Source organism: Schistocerca piceifrons, chromosome X (assembly GCF_021461385.2).
Source record: "Schistocerca piceifrons isolate TAMUIC-IGC-003096 chromosome X, iqSchPice1.1, whole genome shotgun sequence".
NCBI classification, from domain to species: domain Eukaryota; kingdom Metazoa; phylum Arthropoda; class Insecta; order Orthoptera; family Acrididae; genus Schistocerca; species Schistocerca piceifrons.
In genome coordinates this window covers 349,640,787-349,665,544 of record NC_060149.1, presented here as the reverse complement: position 1 = coordinate 349,665,544, position 24,758 = coordinate 349,640,787, and the positions used below count along the sequence as shown (strand labels likewise).

At 43.7% G+C, this 24,758-nt stretch overlaps 1 protein-coding gene across 1 annotated transcript in view; it reads left to right on the top strand.

Moving 5' to 3' along the window:
• The first annotated feature begins 801 nt into the window (after positions 1 to 801).
• LOC124722133 (katanin p60 ATPase-containing subunit A-like 1) overlaps positions 802 to 24,758 on the top strand; it is a 172,567-nt gene continuing 148,610 nt past the window's right edge. Inside the window, exon 1 of the mRNA XM_047247337.1 lies at positions 802 to 899. Within this exon, the coding sequence (XP_047103293.1) occupies positions 847 to 899 (53 nt within the window). The 5' untranslated portion in view covers positions 802 to 846. The remainder of the gene's footprint in view (positions 900 to 24,758) is intronic.

The following is a 24,758-nucleotide window of genomic DNA, read 5'->3' as shown; positions in this document are numbered from 1 at the left end:
ATAGCCTGGGCATTAATTTCACCTCTTATTTATTGGAGGAGTTACTCATCTGTCCTCACGAAACTTAGTGGGTCTGTTTCCAGATCTTTTCACCTCAGTAAAGTCGCAGTGATCAGTTGGAAGATCTGCTTTTGCAGCCAGTAACACAAACTACTACACCACGCTGAAGAATAAGCACCGGTGCTAACATAGTAGTGTTTCTTACGTAGTACGATTCTGTTTAACAGTGGTTCCTCCATTCAGAATTTTTCCTTTGTTTTAATTATAGATTAAAACTGTGTGCTGGACCGAGACTCGAACCTCGAACCTTGCCTTTCCCGCGTAGTGCTCTCACTGACTGAGGAATCCAGGCACACATCTTCGCTCCTGCCACTCACTTTTTAATGTGCCAGTCCGTCTTTAATCTGTCAGAAAGTTTCAAAAAGGGCACTCTCCATAGCCGAATGAAACATTCATTCAAAATATTAATGTTTGGTTGCTGAGTAATAGCTTCGCGGAACGTTCGACCACTTCTCTCGCTGCATACCGCCTTATTTGATCTATCGCCATTTTACTTGCTACACCGCAAACCCCTCGACTTCTGCTGCCCGCTTCGGGCAGAGTTTCGTATCTGGGGGAGTATTATGTTCGTTCGCGCTGTCCTCGCAGCTTTTGTTTCTGGTTTTGCTCGCTATTGTGCGAAAGGCAGTGAATGGAAAGATGCGTCTCGCTGGAGCGCCGCTCGATTGTTGGCGGCAGCGGCAGGAGTGCGCATGCGCGGCTGGCTGGCGCCTGGGCTGCGGTACGGTTGCGGCTGCCTTGTGCGCACGCAGTTGGCAACAGACGTTCGCACTGGCGCGGCTCGACATGGCGTTCTTCGGCTCCCTCATGAGGGAGTTCCTCGATGACCCCTTCTTCAAGTGAGTCAGGCGGCACGGCTTTCACACTGAAGCACGAAAACTGCTCCTCGCCTATCGTGTTTTAAACCGCACGTATTCGAAGAGAGCGCCAGAGTCAACCGTACTGATAACTATGCAGCGCGCCACGTCACAGTTCTTTGACCGCTGTCTGTTCGACCGGCTAGACGACTGCTTATATAAATCTCAGATTTCTTGCAAATAATGTTACACTCTTTGTATTAGCGCTTAACTAAGACAATTCAGATTGCTAACTTATGTTATAAATTTCTCTTGCGAACGGCATCTAAAATATGCTGTTTCGGTTCTCATAAATCAGTAATATGTGAGTTGTGTATCTCCGAACTGTTCTAACTTGTAGCTTATCTTGTGTTTTCTTTCCCCTGCCTTAATAGCTAAATTACTGCTCTACCAGAAGAGGTTTTTGTCAAACTGGAATCCGTATGATCCCGTCACGCGCAGCGATCGTTGAATATAGACAGTGGAGAAAAGAGCAGCAATCGATAGCGAAATCCGTCGTTTCATTACAGCAGATGTAGATTTCAACTATTACGTAATCATCTTCATTGGATATTACAAAAGATGACATTAGTGGACTAATGTCACCTATTGTTACATACACTAAAGATGATTATGTTATAGTTGAAATCTTGATCACCTGTAATAAAACGACGGATTCCACGAACGATTGCTGTTTCACGTTGAATCGTTTTATTCCAATTCATCCTCTTCACTTCTCTCTCTCTCTCTCTCTCTCTTTGTGTGTGTGTGTGTGTGTGTGTGTGTGTGAGAGAGAGAGAGAGAGAGAGAGAGAGAGAGAGAGAGAGATAGATAAGAGTCTATGTGAACAACTTCAACCACATTACACGAGATAAAATTCGTACTACGCAGCTAGTAAGTTGTGTCAAACTGCAAATCAGTTATTAACTGTCCTATTTTCGCTTTTGTTCTCTGTTTGGTTTAAAATATAACATAAATGTCTTTTTCACTTGAGGTAATCACGTGCGACCTTCAGCTAACCAGTATCGATACCAACAAAATCTGGAAAACAAAGAGAACTACCATCTTTTTACTTGTTCGTGTTTAAAGTCAAGTTATGACACAATGATTCATTGCTTCAATGTTGGCAAGAACGAGCAATATGCTCGTAGCATACTGTAATGTAATATAGCGATTTTCAATGAATTATTTATTCTTTTCTTAATTTCAGCTCCAACCTCCTATGAAGTTTTTCACTAATTTCCCATTTTATGACTCACTTTACATACGTTTTATATCGTTTTTACGTCAGTTTATCGATATTTTCAGGACATTTCAGTACTAATTTTCCAGGTGTTATAGGTCATAAGAATTCGGGGCTGCGGTTACAGGCCCTTTTTCATTTTCTTGAACTAAATGAATTCTCACTAGGGGAGCTGGCACCGCTTTGTGGGTACCCCTGGTGGCTTGTCGCCGGTTGGGATGGCACTTGCTGCCGTATGGTCTCTGCAACCGTCACTCAACAGCTCTTCATCACTCTTGTGGCTCTTTTTTCATTAAACTGACAGCACGATGACAAGCACTGTGGAAGGCTTGTGTTTTTATACCTTGTACCTCTAGTGCTAGGTATCCAATCATTCTTGTCATTGCCGTGTTTCTCAGCCGTCCAAGTAACCGTTCACTTAGTAGTTTCTTATCGTTTTTCAGCAAGATGCAGTCTACGTGCGCTGGTCGGAATGCGTGCCATTCAGCGAGTTAAGTATCTGACCCTCTCACTAGTGACCTGGCTGGGAAGCAGCTGATTTGCCTCCAGTAAGATACACACCTGTCTCGCCTCACCGTTGCCTAGATGCGTCTATTGATCCAGCGGTGTCATTGTACCGCGCTATATTTGCATCACTGAGACCGGAGAGTCTTGCGACGACAGTATTGACAAAAACTGCGGCAGAAGCAAGATGAGGTAGCTTGGGCGACGATACCTGCCATCAGTCTTGTCTCATGTACTCGAACATGTTTCCTTCTTCACTCACTTTTATTCCTCTCTTATAACACTATGTTACGTTGCCTTTCGGCAGTACGCTGTTATTCTTCGGTGCCTATAGTCACTTAATTCTCTTCCGTTTATGCTGATCTGTCTGCGAATCCTCTAAACCTTGTTCTGTGAGTTTACGAGTTTTAACGTGCCTTTGCAATGAAGATCGTTAACAGCTCCGTATACACCGAATGAGTTGTAAGAAACTGGCGAGAAACTACGCGCAGACTGGCCGGTGTACTATTCCACCGATCGCTAATCCAGGCCACATATTAAATCCGTGCACGACAGTACGTATTAATTAATTACCGGCTGCTATCGAATACCTAATGGAGAGGTACTGGATTGAATAACGGCGAAAAGAAATTTATGACGCTACTAAACTAAAAGATGGGATCGATTGATACGGCCCACCTGAAGGCATCAAGGAGTCGTTAATTTGGTTTTTTTTTTTGGGGGGGGGGGGGGGTTGGAGTGGTACCACTACGGTGAGAAAGTTTAAAATGGCTGATGTTGCAGCAGTCACGCAGAGATGAACAGACTCACACTGGATAGACTATCGTGGAGAGTTGCGTCACACCATTCTTTGGAGTGAAGACCACACCAACGGTAATAGTAACTGCTCAAAATACACTTCGTTTTGGTTTCAAAAACAGTACTCCCACCTTACGTGGAGTGTGGCACAAACATGTAGCTTTCCAGAACTTCATGGGTCGCTTTACACTTCGTCGACTTCTAGGCGGGTACCTTTCAAGCATTTACTAAAGAGACAGTACTCAGTTAATTTTAGTGTTTCCTTCGCAATTTCATTGGCAAGCTAGGTAAAAAACAATTCGATTCTGGTTTCTAGAATTAGATATCTAACTGCATTATAACAGGAAACGAACAAGCATACTGTTTATGAAACGGGTGCTTTTAACAGCATAGTAATTTACGGTAGATCTTTTGTGGCACATGTAACACAGATATGTTCAAATGGTTCAAATGGCTCTGAGCACTATGGGACTCAACTGCTGAGGTCATTAGTCCCCTAGAACTTAGAACTAGTTAAACCTAACCAACCTAAGGACATCACACACATCCATGCCCGAGGCAGGATTCGAACCTGCGACCGTAGCGGTCTCGCGGTTCCAGACTGCAGCGCCAGAACCGCGCGGCCACTTCGGCCGGCTACAGATATGTTGCTCGAAACTTCGAAATCTGCATATTTATTTAGACTGCAATCGTAACTGACAAGAAATATTTTAGTAGTCACATAACAGCAGCCTAGAGAAAGCATTAGCTCATATGTGTATACTACGTACTGTAGACGGACTTCTTAGCATGCTTATAGTCGCAGAACTGTGGTGGAAAATTGTAGGTACTTCTCCAGAGTGCACCAGTGCTATTATATGGAGATCTAATCTGCATGTAGATTTTGAGATATACATAAAAGAAAAAGATCAGGACATATAATTCTTTAACTATCTGATACCTTTAATTGTCGGCTGAACACAACCGTCATCGTTTACCACCTTCTCTTGATGGCATACAGTGAGGTGAAAAAAGTCATGCGATTCCTCCCAATATCATGTCGGAACTCATTTTGCCTAACGCAGTACAGCAACTCTACGTGGCGTGGACTCAATAAGTCGCTGGAACACCCCTGCACAAATATTGAACCACGCTGCCTCTATAGCTGTCCATAACTTAGGAAGTGTTACCGATTTAGGATTTTGTACACCAATTGACCTCTAGATTATGTCCCATAAATGGTTGATGGAACTTATGTCGGGCGATCTGAGTGATCAAATCATTCGTTTGAATAGTCCAGAATGTTCCTCAAACCAGTCACTAACAATTGTGGCTCGGTGACATGTTTTGGAACATGAAGTCCATGAATGGCTGCAAATGGTCTCCAAGTAGCTGAATATAACCATTTCCAGCCAATGATCAGTTCAGTCGCACCAGAAAACCCAGTCCATTCCATGTAAATCGTGTAAGTATAGCCCACACCATTATGGAGCCACCACCATCTTGCACAGTCCCTTGTGGACAAGTTGAGCCCATGGCTTCGTGGGGTCTGTGCCATACTCAGCCCTACCCTATGCCATACTCAGACCTACCATAAGCTCTTACCAACTGAAGTAGAGACTCACCTGACCAGGCCACGGTTTTCCAGTAGTCTAGGATCCAACCGATATCGCCACGAGCCCACGAGAGACGTTGTAAGCGATGTTGTGCTGTTATCAAACACACTCGAGTCGGTCTTCTGCTGCCATAACCCATTAACCCCAAATTTCGACGCACTGTCCTAAAGAATACGTTCATCGTATGCCCCACAGTGACTTCTAGGATTATTTGCTTGTCTGTTAGCACTGACTACTGTACGCGACTGCTGCTGCTCTCGGACGTTAAGTGAAGGCTGTCGGCCACTGCGTTGTCCGTGGTGAGAGATATTGCCTAAAATTTTATATTATCGGCACACTCTTGACACTGTGGATCTCGGAATATTGAATTCCCTAACGACTTCCGGTATGGAATGTCCCACGCGTCTAGCTCCAACTACCAGTCCGCTTTCAAAGTCTGTTAATTCTCGTCGTGCGACCATAATAACGTTGGAAACCTTTTCAAATGAATCACCTGAGTACAAATGTCAGCTGCGTCAATGCACTGTCCTTTTATACCTTGTAAGTTATATTACCAAACTTTATATGTGCATACAGCTATACCATGACTTCGTCACCTAAGGGGATATGAGTCGACGTTATTGTTTTTCATGACATGTTATAGTGTGTACTAGTGACACACTTTAAAGATTCTCTTAGCCCAGATAAAGGTCGGTAGCGTCTAGTGCTTAATATTCGGGAGAGGGCATGTAGAATTGAAAGCCGACCAGAAAAACTTATTATTTTTCAAAATTTTTATCACTGCCCCTAATGAAGTATAATAGTTGTAATATTGTTGATATTAAGGTGCGAATCATTTCTTGTCTCCCGTTATAGTACTGTCTGTCTGCTGTTACTCATTATTTTATTTGGATAAAATCATTTTCACACTAAGGTATAACACATTAATGATTTAGAAGTCGATCATGGGAAACAGGATCATCGTAACTGAGAAATACACAGCCAAATTGAGTTCTGTTCGAGTACGTAGTAATTGACAAGTACCATTGCTAGCACACTGCGGAAGAGTACCAGTCTCTTTCTCGTAAACTGATTATTGCGGATGTGAAAGCATTTCAACAGGAAACAGCGAACCCGGTGACAGAGAATCTCCAAATATTAGTTGTCAACTACCAGAGTGTTCGCAACCAAGTTCCAGAGCTCAGGTGTCTCGTAGGGAGCAGTCACCCCCACATTACGATAGGAACTGAGAGTTCATTGAAACCTGGAGTACAGAATAGGAACATTATCGACCAACGTATGTCAGAAAGATAGATTAGGCTCCTTAGGAGGAGCAGTGTTTATAGCGATAAGCAGATACACTAAATATAGCGAGGACCGAAATGAATCCGACTACGAAATAGTATAGATAATAGTAACCAGAGTCGATACACATATATTAGCAACTTGATGTGTCTAACAATCACCGAATTCACACAGATCGGTCGTAGAGTCATTCAAAGACAGGCTAAAGTCGTTAGCACGGAAATATCCCGAACACACTGTAGGTGGTGACTTTAACCTACCCAGTCTCGGCTCGGAAATCAAACCACATGTTATCAGTGGTAAGAATAGATAGTCTTACGAAGTAATACTAAATACATTGTCTGACGAATTCCTCGAAGAATTAGTGCGATTGTCCGTCAACCCATAGGCGAAAGAAACCCCATATTTTCGAGGCTGTCACCAACAAAGGAGGGATTAGAAACCATGATGTTAGAACAGGATCAATGGTCATCAATGGAAAAAAAATGACAGTAACACAGCTAGGAGAGTGTCTGTGGTCGGTCGAAATAATAAATAGTCACTGACAACTCCATTAAAGGAAAAACTGATAACATTTTCTTCAGATCCGGCAAACTCAGAACAATTGTGCTTAAAGCTGAGACACGTTATAAAACCGCGACCTAGATAAATACGTTCATTGTAAAGTTATAAAGACAGGAAAGACACCCAGTTTGGTTTAATGGTACCATACGGAGAATTTTTCAAAAACAGGAACAACTCTACCATCGCTACAGAAGAGACTACAGGGAAACTGATGGAGAAAAGTTAAGAGCAAATTGTGCATTCGTAAGAAGAGCCGTGCGTGAAACCTACAATAACCTTCACGGTCAGAGGTGGCGAAGGCGAATCAGAAAATGTTAGGATATTCTGGTTATATGCGCTAAAATCAGTGAAGGCTCCAAACCTTCCTAAACTCTGAAGAAAAATTACAAATAGCCATGATCACTACTAAAGCATTTATTTCGATAACCGGTTCCGGTAAGGTTACGTTACCATCATGGCTACTTGAAGTCTTGTCTAAGTTTATTACCCTGCAGATCACTCCCATTCTGGTACAAAGCCAGGAATATACACACATCAAAAAGTTTTGCATCACCCCGGTTCCCAGAACTCCTGAAGATAGACGTTGACTGTGGGTATTGTATCACAGACACAGTCCCCTTGACTGTTCAGAGATGTCACCAAACACGCCCAAAGCTGTAAACAACCGCGCATGAGCAGCGACTATTAGACAGAGAGGGTCCGACAGCCGATCAGTTCCAGTCATTCCACCAGGAAGGAGGTGCACGGCTCGTGTTGTCTGTAATTCAACTATGCCTAGACGGTCAATACCGCGGTTCGATCGCATCCGTATTGTTACTTTGTGCCAGGATGGGCTATCAACAAGGGAACTGTCCAGGCGTCTCGGAGTGAACCAAAGCGATGTTGTTTGGACATGGAGGAGATACAGAGAGACAGGAACTGTTGATGACATGCCTCGCTCAGGCCTCCCAAAGGCTACTACTGCAGTGGATGACCGCTACCTACGGTTGTGGTTCGGCGAAATCCTGACAGCAATGCCACCATGTTGAATAATGCTTTTTTGCAGCCACAGGACGTCGTGTTACGACTCAAACTGTGCGCAATAGGCTGCACGATGCACAAATTCACTCCCGACGTCCATGGCGAGGTCCATCTATGCAACACCGACACCATGCAGCGCGGTACCGATGGACCCAGCAACATGCCGAGTGGACCGCTCAGGATTGGCATCACGTTCTCTTCGCCGATGAGTGTCACATATGCCTTCAACCAGACGTGTTTGGAGGTAACCCGATCATCAGACTGATCGCCTTAGACACACTGTTCAGCGAGTGCTGCAATGTGGAGGTTCCCTGCTGTTTTGGGGTGGCATTTTGTGGGGCCAACGTACGCCGCTGCTGGTCATGGAAGCCGCCCTAACGGCTGTACGATACGTGAATGCCATCCTCCGAACAATAGTGCAACCATATCGGCAGCATATTGCCGAGGCATTCGTATTCATGGATGAAAATTCGCGCCCCCATCGTGTTCATCTTGTGAATGACTTCCTTCAGGATAACGACATCGCTCGACTAGAGTGGCCAAGATGTTCTCCAGACACGAACCCTATCAAACATCCCTAGGATAGACTGAAAGGCTGTTTATGGGCGACGTGACCAACCAACCATTCTGAGGGATCTATGCCGAATCGTCGTTGAGGAGTGGGACAATCTGGACCAACAGTGCCTTGATGAATTTGTGGATAGTATGCCACGACGAATACAGGCATGCATCAATGCAAGAGAACATGCTACTCGGTATTAGAGGTACCGGTGTGTACAGCAATCTGGGCCATCACCTCTGAATGTCTTACCGTATGGTGGTACAATATGCAATGTGTGGCTTTTATGAGCAATAAAAAGGCTGGATATGATTTTTATGTGGGTCTCTATTCCAATTTTCTGTACAGGTTCTGGAACTCTCGGAACCGTGGTGATGCAAAACTTTTTTTGATGTGTGTATAATCCAAATCTTCCATCGAATGTCTCGTTATTCCGTCTAATGTAGAAAATGAAGACAGCAAACAGAAAGCAGGAATGTTACATTCCGAGTTAAAGACATATTCATATGAGAATACTGTCGTACAAATGTTTCACCACCGTAAAGACTCACAGGTGCGAGATATCCATATAAGCACGACCGGTAATGAAAAACGGTTAAGACTACTTGAAACAAACAAGGCACCAGGTCCAGACGGAATTCTAGATAGATTTTACATCAAATACGCCGCAACATTAGTTCCCTACCTAGCTGATATCGTAAATCTCTGGCGCAGCGAATAGAACCGTGTGACTGGGAAAGAGCGCAAGTAACTCCTGTTTATGAAAGTGGTGAACGATTGGAGGCACATAATTACAGGCCAATATCGCTGACGTCTGTATGTTGCAAGGTCCTGCAGCATACTCCAAGCTGAAACATTATGATGTTCCTACAGGAAAACGAGCTACTCTCAGAGAATCATCGCTGATTCAAGTAATACGTGAAACACAGCTTGCTTTATTCATATAATAAATTTTGTAGACAATAGATTCCATGTTTCTAGATTTCCAGAAGCCGTTCGACACTGTGTCAAATCGTCGACTACTGACCCAGGCCGAGACACGGTGATATGGAGTAGCCTCGCAGATTTGTGGCTGACTCGATGACTATTTGATTTATACAAACCAGTCCGTTATTATACTGGACGGAGAATGTTCCTCACAAACGAAAGTGACACCTGGTGTGTCCTAAGAAGGATCTCTGCTGCTCTTAATATACATTAATGGTTTATCGGGTAGCTTCAGCTCTACTGTAAGATTGTTCGCTTTACGATGCTGTCGTCTGCAGAAAAGTATCGTCGTTTGGTGATCTTAAGGAAATGAACGAAGACTTCAACATATTTCTACTTAGTATAGTTAATGATAGGTCCTCTTAAACGTCGATAAATGCAAGATAATGCCCAGAACAAAGAGAAACAACCCTGTACTATCCAGTTACGGGATTAGTGGTAAACGCCTAGCACACGTCACATGGTATAAATATTTAGTTATATGAAATAGGACGATAACGCATAATCAGTCTTACAAAGGCGAATGGCAGACGTAGATTTGTTTGAAGTGTTCTGGAGAAATGCAATGCATCTGTAAAGAGATTGGCGTACAAGATGCTGGAGCTATAACTTTCGTTTGTTCCAGTGTTTGCAGCTATTATCAAGTAGGCTTGACAATAGACATCCACATCTATGTACATGTTCCTCAAGCAACCGTACGGTGCATGGCGGAGGGTACCTCGTACCACTACTAGTAATTTTCTTTCCTGTTCCACTCGCAAATAGATCGAGGGAAAAACGACAGTCTATAAGCCTCCGTACGATCACTAATTTCTCTCATCTTATCTTCGTGGTCCTCGCGTGAAATGTACGTTGGTGGCAGTAGAATCGTTCTGCAGTCAGAATCAACTGTGGGTTCTCTAAATTTCCTCAATAGTACCTCGCAAAAAGAACTTCGTCTTCCCTACCTCATTTCAGTTCACGAAGCGTCTCCGTAATACTTGCTTGCTGATCGAACCTGTCGGTAATGAATCTAGCAGCACGCCTACGAACTGTTTCGATGGCTTCCTTCAGTCAGACCTGGTGGGGATCCCAGACACTCGAGCAACACTCAAAAATGGGTCGCATTGGCGTTACATACACCGTCTGCTTTATAGACGAGCTACGCTATCCCAAAATTCTCCCAATAAAACGAAGTCGACTATTCTGCTTTTCTGCTACCAACCTGACGTGCTCGTTCCATTTCATATTGTTTTGGAACGTTATGCCTCTATATTTAATCGATGTGACTGTGTCAAGCAACACACCACTTACGCTGTATGCGAACGTCACAGGATTGTTTTCCCTACTCATCCGAATTAACTCCATTTTTCTTCATTTAGAGCAAGCTGCCATTCATCACACAAACTACGAATTGTATCTAAGTCATCCTGTATCCTCCTATAGTCACCCAACGACGACACCTCGTACACCACAGCGTCATCGCCTAACTGCTTCTCACTCTGTCCGTCAGATCATTTACTTATATCTAGAATAAGAGCGGTCCTGTCACATTTCCCTGTGGCCCTCCTGACGATATCCTTGTCGCTGGTGAACACTCGCCATCGAGGACAACATGCTGGTTTGTATTACTTAAGAAGTCTTCGAGCCACTGGCATGTCTGGGAACCTGATCCGTATGCTCGGACTTTATCAAGAGTCTACGTGGGGCACAGTGTCAAATGCTTTCCGGAAATATTGGAGTGTGGAATCTGTTTGTTGCCCTACATCTATGATTCGCTGGATATCGCTTGAGAGAAGGACGAACTGAGTTTCACACTCATTCCGTCGATGAACGTACACTCTGTCAACTCAGCTTACTTTAATCTTTGTTAGTCCGAGCACCCGATCACTATGATTCAGTTGCACAAGACGGAGTTTTTCTTACCTGCGTGATAAGGCCTGACTGGAGTACCAACTGAGGATAAATGACGCCAGATATTAGCAATATGACCGAAGGAGTGCCAGTACACAGAATAGTATTATCGGTCGTTGTGAACTTGAGGCTTAACAAAAATCATGCAACTCGAAAGCTTTTTTACAATTTTACAATTTTCATGTTACAATCTTCGTTTCTTCAGACAAGCATACATGTTTGAAGGAACATACAATGCAAATTAAAATCAGTATTACAAGCCTTGAAGGCCAAATCGACGATAATAACATTGATATCAATTCCTTGTAGCCTCGTTCTCCCAATTGCGAGCAACAGATAGTGCGAGCATTAGGGTATATGAACAGTGTGGTATATGGAGACCTGGCTCGGTCAGGGGCGCGTGTATGAATAACCGGAGTGGATAAGGGGAACCCTCGCGGTAAGTGGGAAATCCCGGTTCGAGTCCCGGTCCCGCACAAATTTTCATGTGTCAAGAGTAGGTAGTATATCTATAGCTAATACAGTTCATGGTAAAGGATTCACAATCAGTGATGATTTCGTAATAAAATTTAAGCTATAATTTCGTTTTAAATCTAATTTAAAATTATTTCTCCTGGACTACTCCTCTGTTCATTGACGAATTTCTACATAAAAACTGATAGTCAGTAAAAAAAGAAATGAAGTGTACTTGTATAAGTTAAACTAAAAGTAATAATGTGTTCATTAATGTTGGAAATGGAAATTTGTGGTAAGTTGTATGCGACCAAACTGCTGTGGTCATCGGTCCCTCAGCTTACACACAACTTAATCCAACTTAAACTAACTTACGCTAAGGACAACACACACACACACACACACACACACACACACACCCATGCCCGAAGGAGGATTCGAACCTCCGACGGGGGGAGCCGCGCAGACCGTGATAAGGCGCCTGGGACCGCGGGGCTAGCCCGCGCGGTTCATTAGTGTTAACACTAATCATGTATAGATATCCTGTAAACAGACTCGTGCCATATCATTAGAATCGTTCAGCTGATCTATGGAATATTGAACTAACTAACAATCATTATTGTTCTGATCAAAGTATTTTTCAGAAAACAGGTACGGTTCCTTAACATTGTCTTTTAAGATATAAATGAAATTAAATACGATCGTAAATGCTTCATTAGGACCTTTCAGAGCTTATTTTAGTGATATGAGTGTAAAACAACTCCTTTTGTTTCAGGTAGTACATTCAGGATTCGTAAATGTGTAATTGCGTGTAGTGAAACTTTTTTTTTTTTTGTATGGGAATACTGGTGGTGAGGAGTGGGCGGGGGGGGGGGGGGGCGGAGAGGGAGAGGAGAAAGCGAATTTCGCACGTAATTAAATAGCAACACTGCAATATCATCACGTGATAAGCAAAGTTGTTCCAGATAGTGTGTTATGCAGTTGCAACTTTTTCCTCTGCGATTATGAATGGCTAGCTCATCCTGCACCAGTTTCCTTACTCTTTCATATAAATTTGAATTTCTCAGAACTCCAGTTTTCGTGGAAATATTTGGAAAAATCATATTTCGCTTTTCCATATTGATGTGAAATTTTTTTGTGACTATATAGTGTAACAGTTCCACACTGAGGTCAATACACATTCATACCTTCGTAACATTATTTGAATAATGAGTGTTTCTCGTGGGCAAAGAGTTTATAAATTAAGAAACGGTAGTACCAATATCACTTGCAATGGCTCTGCAACTGGGACCTAGAGTTAGTCCTCTAGAAGGGCGCCCATATCCAGGGTAGGGGGGCAAGGCGGGAAGGATCGCCACCCCTACCTCCCCCCTCTGTATAGAAATATAATGAATTCAGGTGTTTTTCTTCAAGAAAATTATTTTAAAAGTTGATATTACTCAGGTTTTTAACAGGGTGGGAAATGGAACATTTTAGGGCTATTTACGAATCGCTATTAGTCTTCCAAAATATTAAAAATACTTCATGCTACCAGGTCTAGCCCTTTCTTCTCTACAAACCATCGTATGGGCACCCTTGGTCCTCTATTCCGCTTTGGTGTTTTGTTCGCTATAAACGACTTCTAGAAACGAGACAGCTTCTTTCTTGTAGTTTCATGCCAACCGATAAGTGATCACTTAAAACTTCATGTATGATCCTCCCAGTGTAATATAGTGGTCGTAAATATATCTCATCACTTCGGAAAGAGATTCAGCCTGGTAATTGCGGCAAATTCTTTCAACAAGGTGAAATGCTTGCTGACACACGCCCTTAGAATTTTTGTCGTTAGTTTCACTCATTTCATTAACAAGCTGCTTTTTATGTTCCTTGAACACTTCAGAAAAATAATGCATTCGACATCTAACACAATGAAAGGTGAATGCATTCAAAGACGGAGATTAGAAGAAAACCCGAAGAGTCTAACAACATACACTGACGTAAAAAGCAACACAACAACAACAGATGATTAATGTAGAGTAATGAAACTACGGGAATAAATCTGTCTAGGTAAAACATCTAAGTGATTAACACTGCAAGACCACTGGTTAAACTAAGAGCGAGATAAACCATTGCAGATGTAAAATTCTGATACGTTAATAACTGGTGTAATCGCCAGAATGTTGAATGCAAGCATGCAAACGTGCGTGCATGGTGTCGTACAGGTGCCGGATGGCATTTTGTTTCATGAAGTTCGATGCCTGTTGCACATGGTCGGCAAGTACAGGGATGGTTAATGTTGTTTGTGGATGGTGCTGGAGTTGTCGCCCGATGATGTCCCATATGTGGGGGATTGGAAACAGATCTGATGGTCGAGCAGGTCAAGGCAGCATGGCGACACTCTCTACAGCATACTGGGTTACAATAGCGGTACGTGGGCGGGCGTTAACGTATAAGAAAACACCCGCTGGAATGCTGTTCATGAATGGCACCACAACAGGTCGAACTACCAGACTGACGAACAAATTTGCACTCAGTGTGCGTGGGACAACCGAAATCGCACCCCACACCATAACTCCAGTTGTAGGTGCAGTGTGTCCAGCACGCAGACAGCTTGGTTGCATTCCCTCAACTGGTCTCTTTCTAGCCACCACACGGCCATCACTGGAACCGAAGCGGAACGTGCTTTCATCAGAAAACACGACAGACCTCCACCCTGTCCTCCAGTGAGCTCTCGCTTGACACGATGAAGCTGCAAACGACGATGGTTTGGGGTCAGTGGAATGCATGCTACAACGTTAACAGTTTGTTGTGTTCATGTGGTGCCGTTCTTGAACTAACCGATTTGTAATAGTTGGTTGTGTTACTGTTGTGCCAACTGCTGCTCAGATTGCTGCTCCAGATACAGTACGATGTGCCAAAGCCAAATGCTAAGCATGATGGTCTCTCCTCTTAGTAGCCGGCCGAAGTGGCCGCGCGGTTCTGGCGCTGCAGTCTGGAACCGCGAGACCGCTACGGTCGCAGGTTCGAATCCTGCCTCGGGCATGGATGTGTGTGATGTCCTTAGGTTAGTTAGGTTTAACTAGTTCTAAGTTCTAGGGGACTAATGACCTCAGCAGTTGAGTCCCATAGTGCTCAGAGCCATTTTTTCTCCTCTTAGTAATCCCACGTGGCCATCAAGAGCCCAGTCTTCTTTCTACCGTACATTCTCGGAACCACCAGCACCAGCAGTTATGTACAGTGGCTAAATTCCTGCCAAGTCCTTCTGGAATACCGCAGAAGGAACGCTCGGCCTCTCGTAGCCGTATAACACCACCTAGTTCAAAATCAGTGGGGTGTTAATAATGTCGCCTTTGTCGGCTTAAAGGCGTTCTTGACTAACATCAACTCACCACGTCCAATCTCAAAGAAAACTTACGCTCACGATCGTTGCTCAATTGCATTTAAAGCAAACCTGATTTGCAACCTTGTGGTGGTGCTACTAGTGCAATTCTCACGCGACTGGCGCAAAATTTGAACAGACATCATCTTTCAGGTGTAGGAACACGCCTACCAACTCCTGTTTATGTCACACAACTCCTTTTGGGTGTTGAGTTTTTTTTCCATCAGGGTATTACACAGATGCGTGGGTGAAAGCAGATCAGCAAAATGAAACACTCGCCAACAGTCCAGTCCAGTCTGTCTCATTTCTACCTGTTTTCCAGCCAGTCCTTACCCCTGGCCACCTTACGTCGCTATAATGGAGCGTAAAACGTCATATTAAATGTTTCCCGTTTTGTAGTTTCCTCTTCAGATCCACTGAATCCAGCATTACTCACTGTAATCGCATCACCGTCCCGCAATAAAAGAAGATAAATCAAGGGTTAATAATATATATACAGGGTGTTACAAAAAGGCACGGCAAAATTTCAGGAAACATTCCTCACACACAAATAAAGAAAAGATGTTATGTGGACATGTGTCCGGAAACGCTTAATTCCCATGTTAGAGCTCATTTTAGTTTCGTCCACCTACGCTCAATGGAGCACGTTATCATGATTTCATACGGGATTCTCTACCTGTGCTGCTAGAACATGTGCCTTTACAAGTACGTCACAACATGTGGTTGATGCACGATGGAGCTCCTGCACATTTCAGTCGAAGTGTTCGTACGCTTCTCAACAACAGATTCGGTGACCGATGGATTGATAGAGGCGGACCAATTCCATGGCCTCCACGCTCTCCTGACCTCAACCCTCTTGTCTTTCATTTATGGGGGCATTTGAAAGCTCTTGTCTACGCAACCCCGGTACCAAATGTAGAGACTCTTCGTGCTCGTATTGTGGATGGCTGTCATACAATACGACATTCTCCAGGGCTGCATCAGCGCATCAGGGATTCCATGCGATGGAGGGTGGATGCACGTATCCTCGCTAACGGTGGACATTTTGAACATTTCCAGTAACAAAGTGTTTGAAGTCACGCTGGTAGGTTCTGTTGCTGTGTGTTTCCATTCCATGATTAATGTGATTTGAGGAGAAGTAATAAAATGAGCTCTAACATGGAAAGTAAGCGTTTCTGGACACATGTCCACACAACATGTTTTCTTTCTTTGTGTGTGAGGAATGTTTCCTGAAAGTTTAGCCGTACCTTTTTGTAACACCCTGTATACTTTTACCAATATATAAATATATAGAGCACATACTGTTACGCACTGCCAAGATCACCCGTGTTTTCTAATTTCATTATCATCTTCTTGAAAGCATTTAATGAGATCGGGCCTCTCTTCAGACCTTTCAGTCGGCGATACTCTCTCAATCGTGGATGTCGTACCGTCATATTAACAATGTAAACCGCCATATTTGCACCTGGTGGCCAAAACTGTAACTAATTTTTTTCCAGTGTAAATCAGTTCCTCATTAACGCATGTCAAATCTACCAAGTTTCGCTACCATACGATAATTACAGCCCACACTGGACCTCCGTGAGTAGCTGCACTGTAATTATAACCACGAGGCATTTGGCGAGGCGACCCACTTTGACTGTCGCGTTGTCCATAGAGACAGCGGCGGGCGGAGAACCGGCGGCCACCCGAGGGAAAATCGATTTTGGTTCTGGGGGAGCCAGCTTCCAGCGAAGACTGAAGAGACGGCGGCCACCGCATTGTAGAGCGACAAAACAGTTGCAGCAGAACCTGCTTCTGATTCTTGTAAACGTTCTCTTTCTGACCTCCCGCTCACGGGTATGAATGTATATGTTCTGAGTAAGAAATAAAACTGTCCTTCCATGACATACATTATTTGTAACTAGAAGGCACCTACCATTCCTTCAAACACGACGTTCGATTGCGGGTGGAATACTGAACTGAACAGGTGCTGGATTATATATCAGCGGTACAAATAAAAAATAAAAAGTACAAATCAAAACTAGTTGCCTGTTTTGGTAAATGTAGATCATGGAAGGTCTGTAGCTGCTAATTTTTAACTGAAGACCTTGATCTTAGCTTCACCTGTTCCAGAAAATATTTTGCCAAATAAAGGGTAATTCAACAGAACATAAATGAGAGCCGCATTATGTCCAAGACGAGACCTGTGCAAGCCTGGGAAGGGATAGACCAGTATCGTGTACAACCCACACTATATGCTCAACTTGAATGGCATTCGCATAGTGCATTCATTTAAATCATTCTCCAGTGGTTCCTGATTAGCAGTGCAGGAACTTGTAGCACTGGATGACATCCTATGTATAGTAGTATGATTACGGTGTATGAAGAAGAATGTTCAGGTTGTGGCAGAAATATGGGTGGTCCAGTGACATGACTACCTTACACAAAACTGCGTCATTCCTCATGAACTGGGTAGTTTGCTGCAGCATAATGGGGAAATTTTGTACAGTTTCCTGTCGGATTTCATCGAGTTTGAAACATAGTAGTTCTCTAATATGAATCCCTAGTTCATGTTACAGGGCTTATAGTAAATTTTATGGTAGAACCCTAGGTATAGAGCCAAAATTTGTAATACCTCTGCAGTTTTGTCTGGCATGTAGCAAGGAGTATTTTGTGACTTACGGCAGATGCTGAATTTTCACAGTGTCAACTGTTAGGAGGACCTGTTTTCTTATTTGTGAGTAATTCTTTTGCGAGGAGGAAACTGTCTTATAAACTAACTCCATTGATTGCAACGTTGCTGTACTGGAAGGAATGAACTGCCAACAACAATGAGTTTCCTGCTGTGAATTTGTAAGCCAAGGGACGAATATAGTTTACGCTTGAGCTAAGAAAATTGTTTAGCGAATATACTTAGTTTCTTTTTATTAGCAGTTGATACGAGAAAAACATAGGTTGTTATACGTGTAATAGTCGATTTCTCCCAGGTACGACTAAAACTTCTCCATATTGACTATTTAGACAGTCAGTGAATTGGTTCTAGATATTACAGTGAGGTAGAATTCCGTCTTTTGTTTTGAAAATGAACAACAAAAAAGTTGTAGAGCACTTTCCCGTGAAAGGCAAAGGTTCCGAGTTCGAGTTCCGATCCAGCCACAGTTTTAATCTGCCAGAGCACACTCCGCTACAGAGAGAAAATTTCATTCTAGAAAGAAAAAAGTGACTGGTTGCAGTAACTATGTTAATATTTAAAACTGTGATCCACAGTCACAGAGGTATCTACAAATGCGCAATGCATAAAGATTATTAACTGATTTTGAAAGTGCTCTTGGCTTTATGCTGACAATGACTGCGTCGAGATAATTTACACGGGCACATGTCGTACATGTGGTGCTAGACGAATCAGTGAAACCTGGAACGCTGAGAATTACGAATGGTTGTCCTTTATGACTCTACAGGACAAGCAGAGTGTTGCTGGATAAACATAGGTCAGATTAATTTTCGGAAAATACTCACAGCCACATCATTTCGATTCGTTTCATTTACATATAAATTTCAGTGGTGAAATCCAGTTCTGCCCAGATCGTCCTTAACCGCAAATCTCAAGACGAGGAGAAAGGGACGCGCTTGGGAAAATGAAGTTTTGACTATACGTGCTCGACCTAGAGCGGAAGAAAAACTATTGCATGGACGCCGTTATAGGCCGTCAAGTTCTTGGATCGATATTTTATACGAAACGACATGAAACTTCACCTGAATAGAAAAACTAAATATTAGGAAAAACAAGACATCGTGCCAATCGTGTGATTTTTTATTTTCGATGCAGTCTCATATGTACCAACCATAACAACAGCCACAACCGGTTCGGTCATACACTCTAAGATACAAAATCAACGCGCCACGAAGAATCATCCTCTAAGGATGCAAATCGGTATGCGTGATATACATGTACAGACAAACAAATTACTAGAATTTCACAAAAGTTGGCTGATTTATTCAAGAGAAAGGGATTCGCAAATTGAGCAACTCAGTAACGCGTTGGTCCACCCTTGGCCCTTATGCAAGCAGTTACTCGGCTTGACATTTGTTGGCAGGAATGATGGATGTCCGCCTGGGGGATATCATACCAAATTCTGTCCAATTGGTGCCTTACATCCTCAAAATCTCGAGATAGTTGGAGGGCCGTGCCTACTATCCTCCAAACGTTCTCAATTGGGGAGAGATCTGGCGATCTTGATGACCAAAATAAGGCTTATCAAGCACGAAGACAAACAATAATCACTCTAGCCGTGTGCAAGTGGGCATTATCTTGCTGAAATGTAAGCCCAGGATAGCTTTCCACGATGGGCAAAAGAACGGAGGGTCGAATATCGTTGACGAAACGCCGTGTTGTAAGGGTGCCGCAGAAGACAACGAAAGGGTCCTACGGTGAAATGAAATGGCACCCCGGTATCCCACCGCTGTCCAGAGCATCTCCAAACACGTCTTCGCTGGCCTCAAGCGCTGGAATGTCAATGAATGGAGTAGAATTGTCTTCAGTAATGAGTCCAGCTTCTAACATAGCCCTATCGAGTAGCGAAGATGTGTCTGGAGACGCACCAAAAACATTTCCCTAGATGCTCAAGTTCCTTACCGACACAGCAAAACCAGACAAACTGATTTTAAAAACAGAGTAAGAGTTTTCAGATTGAATTCCTCACTCTGCAGAGGAGAGTGCGCTCATATGAAACTTCCTGGTGGATTAAAACGATGTGCCAGACCGGGACTCGAATATGGGATCTTTGCCTTTGGCGGATATGTAAGCTGTAAGGACGAGTCGTGAGTCGTGCTTGGCTAGCTCAGTTGGCAGAGCACATGTTCGCGAAAGGTAGGGGTCCCTGGTTTGAGTCCCGGTCAGGCACACAAATTTAATCTACCAGGAAGTTTCACTGTACGAGTTTTGTTTTGAAAGAACAGGAAAGTGGAGACGAATCAGTTATTTGGTCGGAAATATGTATAAATATGTGGCTCGTCCCTTCTTTTATTTTTATTGCAAAGCCCGTACACAGTTTTCAAAGTCAGATTCGACAGGTTTTGCTTTGCCATTAGAGAATTTGCGCTTCAGGCGGAATGAGTAGGAAGAGCAAGCCACCAGTTGGGGTTTGTCTGCATGTGTTAGCGTTTTGATCGCCAAATACAAACTTTTATTTTACTGTTACTGAAGATCGTCAATGCGAGGACGAAACCGGTTATGTGATTGTTATCAAATTATACGACTGTATCTCAAATTAAAAGAAGTGCATAAAACCGAGTACAGTGAACGCATCGAACCCATAAAGTTACTCAGATCATTGTGTAAAAGTGTAAGTACAGAATTTCGCCAATAATAGTCGATCCAACACGTTATGCAGGGTGGTCAGAAACAGTCTCAAAAGCTTTTAAGCGTGTTGCAGGGGATATTGTGCTCAGAAATATTTGTTAAGAAAAAAGTTCGATAAGCTGAGCTGTTTCCGCGTTATTTCTATTTAGCGCTGAAGTTAGTCATTCAGCTTATTGGGCGCGCAGATTCAAGCACTCGCACGCGCTAAAATGCGCCATTATTGTGCCACCATGAGCTTGCACGGTGACTTATTGACAACATGGGTCCATGGCTTCGTGGGCCCTGCACCACCATCAGCTCTTATCATCTGAAATCGGGACTCATCTGACGAGGCCACGTTTCTCCAGTCGTCTGGGGTCCAATCGGTATGGTCACAAGCCCAGAAGAAACGCTGCAGGTGGTGTTGTGCTGTTATCAAAGGCACTCGATCTGGTCTCTGCTGCCATAACCCATTGACGGCAAATTTCGCCTAAGTGTCCGAACGGATACGTTCGTCATAGGTCCCACATTGACTTCTCCGGTTATCCGACACAATGTTGCTTGTCTGTTATCACTGGCAACACTACGTAAACGCCGCCCCTCTCGGTCGTTATGTGACGGCCGTCGGCCACTGCGTTGTCCGTGATAAGAGGTAATGCCTGAAATTTGGTACTCTCGGCACGCTCTTCACATTGCAGATCTCGGAATATTGAATTCACTAACGGTTTCCGAAATGGAGTGTCCCATGCGTCTAGCTCCAACTACCATTCCGCGTTCAGAGTCTGTTAATTCCCATCGTGCAGTCATAATCATATAGGACACCATTTCACATGTATCACCTGAGTACAAATGACAACCCTGTTAATGTTCTGCCCTTCATGCCTTGTGTACGCTATACTACCACCAACTGTATATGTGCATATCGCTATCGCATGTCATTGTGCGAGGGTTTTTCGGAAAGTAAGGAACGATCGGTCGCGAAATGGAAACCACAGTGAAAATCAAAACATCTTCCAGGTACTTCTCTATATAGTCGCCGCTCGGACTTGGACACTTATCGGAGCGTTATACCAAATTTCTAACACCATAGTCATAGAGGGCAGCCGCCTGTGCTTTCCGATGATTCTGTATGCTGGTATATAGCGCGTAGCCTGCGCCCAAGTGTTGCCTTCGTATCCAGCGTTTCGTGTGAACAGAGATGATACTCAGGACGAGCCAATTAGGGCTGTGTTGTGGATGATGGAACACTTCCCATCGAAATGGCTGTAGGAGCGTCTTCAAAAATAGTTCAAATGGCCCCGAGCACTATGGGACTTAACATCTGAGGTCATCAGTCCCCTAGAACTTAGAACTACTTAAATCTAACTAACCTAAGGACATCACACACATCCATGCCCGAGGCAGGATTCGAACCTGCGGCCATAACGGTAGCGCGGAGCGTCTTCACTGTACCTGCAGTGGCTGAGAATTGCCATGAAGAAGGAAGTGCGTGGCAGTTGTGTTACATGGGCTGCATTCATTAAGGCGAAGCCTCTCAGCGGGCCCTCCTACTTGGCGGGAGACGGTGTTGTTCTAGGCACCTTTACTCGCTCACAGTGCGCTCACAACTGAAAAGAGCGTCTTGATGCGATCGACGGCCATACTAGAGACACTGCCCAAAACGTCTGTGAAAAGCCTCGACGGATTTTCACAGTGGTTTCCATTTCACGACCGATCGTTCCTCACTTTCCGAATAGCCCTCGTATAATCAAAATGCACGAACTGGTTGGTCGACTCCTCGATGATCCCCTGTTCTACTGATACTGAATTGTTACTCTTGTACATATTGGGTATCAGTCAAATGACCATCTGAGCAGCCGAAAAGTTTTGGTTATGAAGGATGAGCCGGAATTCCACCGACAACATTTCAGAGCTTTAAAAGGATATTTTCTGAGTATTTTGGTGTAAGGGCCAGTGCCGCCGGTGTCTCGTTACAGAGTAATAGCATTTCGTTTTATCCTTACCCCCACTTATCTTTTATATTTGTATTGCATTGTAAATCTATGCACAGCAGTAAAAATTCCGACGATATGCTCTGCGTGCCTTGTTTAAAAACAAACTTGTTCTGTCCACTCACTATACTTACCATTGATGATAATAATGCTCACTTTAATCTTCGTCTTCAATTCGCATTCAGTACTGCTCGGTTCATTCTCGAGTTTGTTCTTCTTGTTATTTTGGTTGTACATTAACAGTGACACCTAGCATTGCGGATAGGTTTACTGATGAAGGGTTCACCGATACGCACTTCATGTATGGTTTCACTGAATACAATGGAAGAGCGGTACAACGACATTTTGCTGAACGTTTCTCGCAACGACGTCAACCACATGACGGTACTTCTGCATTTACACAGGGCGAGTCTACAGGTGCATTTTCTCTGATGTTTTGGCAGATAACTGAAACATCGTTTTTGCAACGTGTAGCTGGTGTCAGCCCAAACGAATGCTGCTCATCGCGTCTTCGCGACGCCCAGCGTCGACGGAATACGTCGGTTTATTTCCCGTTTCAAACAAAATGATTTTTGAATCGGAAATTAACGTCTCCATTCGATAGAGTGCTACTAGATTAGTTTTGTACGATATTGGTTTTACCGATACAAATTAACAGGAACAGTAAAACACGAAGAATAAATAGTACACCAGCAGCGACTGAGCACCGCCCTGATGCATGGCGCCGGCCGCGGTGGCCGTGCGGTTCTGGCGCTGCAGTCCGGAACCGCGGGACTGCTACGGTCGCAGGTTCGAATCCTGCCTCGGGCATGGGTGTGTGTGATGTCCTTAGGTTGGTTAGGTTTAAGTAGTTCTAAGTTCTAGGGGACTTATGACCTAAGATGTTGAGCCCCATAGTGCTCAGAGCCTTTTTTTTTTATGCATGGCGGCAGCATCAGCGCTGACCACAGCGGTGCTATCGCTGCTCGAATATTGATTAATCTTCTTGTTTGTTGTTGCGTTAATACATATCGTTGCAACGAACATCACACTAGTCTAATGTGATACCGCTCTGTCGAAATGGCACGAAAAATTACAGTTTAAAAATAATATTATTTGTAAGGGGGAAACAAACCGGCTCTTTCCATCGACGCTGGGCGTCACCTGAAATACCTGATGAGCAGCATTTGTTTGGGCTGACTCCAGCTACACGCTGCAAAAAAAAAGAAATTGGAAATATCTAACAAAACACCAGAGAAAATTCACCCGACAAGAAATCGAATCCTTCATTGTTATTTTCACAGAAAGAAAAATAATTGTAGTAAAAAACCGAGAAAAGAAAATTTAATTAACAGAAGTAATTGTGGTAACAAACCGACAAATCAAAATGTAGTTATTACTCTGTAACGAGCCACTAGAGATGACAGTTCCCTTACACCAAAATATCCCGGAACTATCTAGGGAATTTTACTGTTTACAGTAGACATCTGCTCCTTCACTTTCAACAAATAAGAAAATAACATCTAAATTCGACATGACCTTACTTCTCTTGAAAATGATCCGTGTGAAGAATGTCCAAATACCACAACCATAAATGAAACCCTTGATAAATGCACTATATATTATTGAAAGGTCGGCGATCTAAAACGGAACCGAGCGAGGTGGTGCAGTGGTTAGCACACTGGACTCGCATTTGGGAGGACGACGGTTCAATCCCGCGTCCAGCCATCCTGATTTAGGTTTTCCATGATTTCCCTAAGTCGCTCCAGGCAAATGCCGGGATGGTTCCTTTGTAATGGCACGGCCGACTTCCATCCCCGTCCTTCCCTAATCCATGAGACCGATGACCCCACTGTCTGGTCTCCTCTCCCAAAAACAACAAGAACAACCCTCTAAAACGGAGATGTGACCAAGAATAATAAGATTAACGTAGAAATCATTCCCCATGGGAGAGATACGAAGGGGCTGAAGTACACTGACGGAAAAAAAATCCCAACACCGAGGAGGAGTTGTGTGACGTAACCGAAAGTTGGTAGGCGTGTACATTTGAAAGACGATGTCTATACAGATTTCGCGCTAGTCGCGCTAGTAGCGCCACTATGGGGATGCCGATAAGGTTTCCTTCAAATACACACAGTGGTCTTGAGCGTTAGTTACCACTGAGACTGGACGTGGTAAGCTGATCTTAGTCAAGAATTCTTTTAAGGCGACTAAGACGCCATTATCAGCACTTCAATGAGTTTGAACAAGGTCGCGTAATAGGGCTGCGAGAAGCTGGATATTCCTTGTGCGATACTGCAACCACTGCACATGA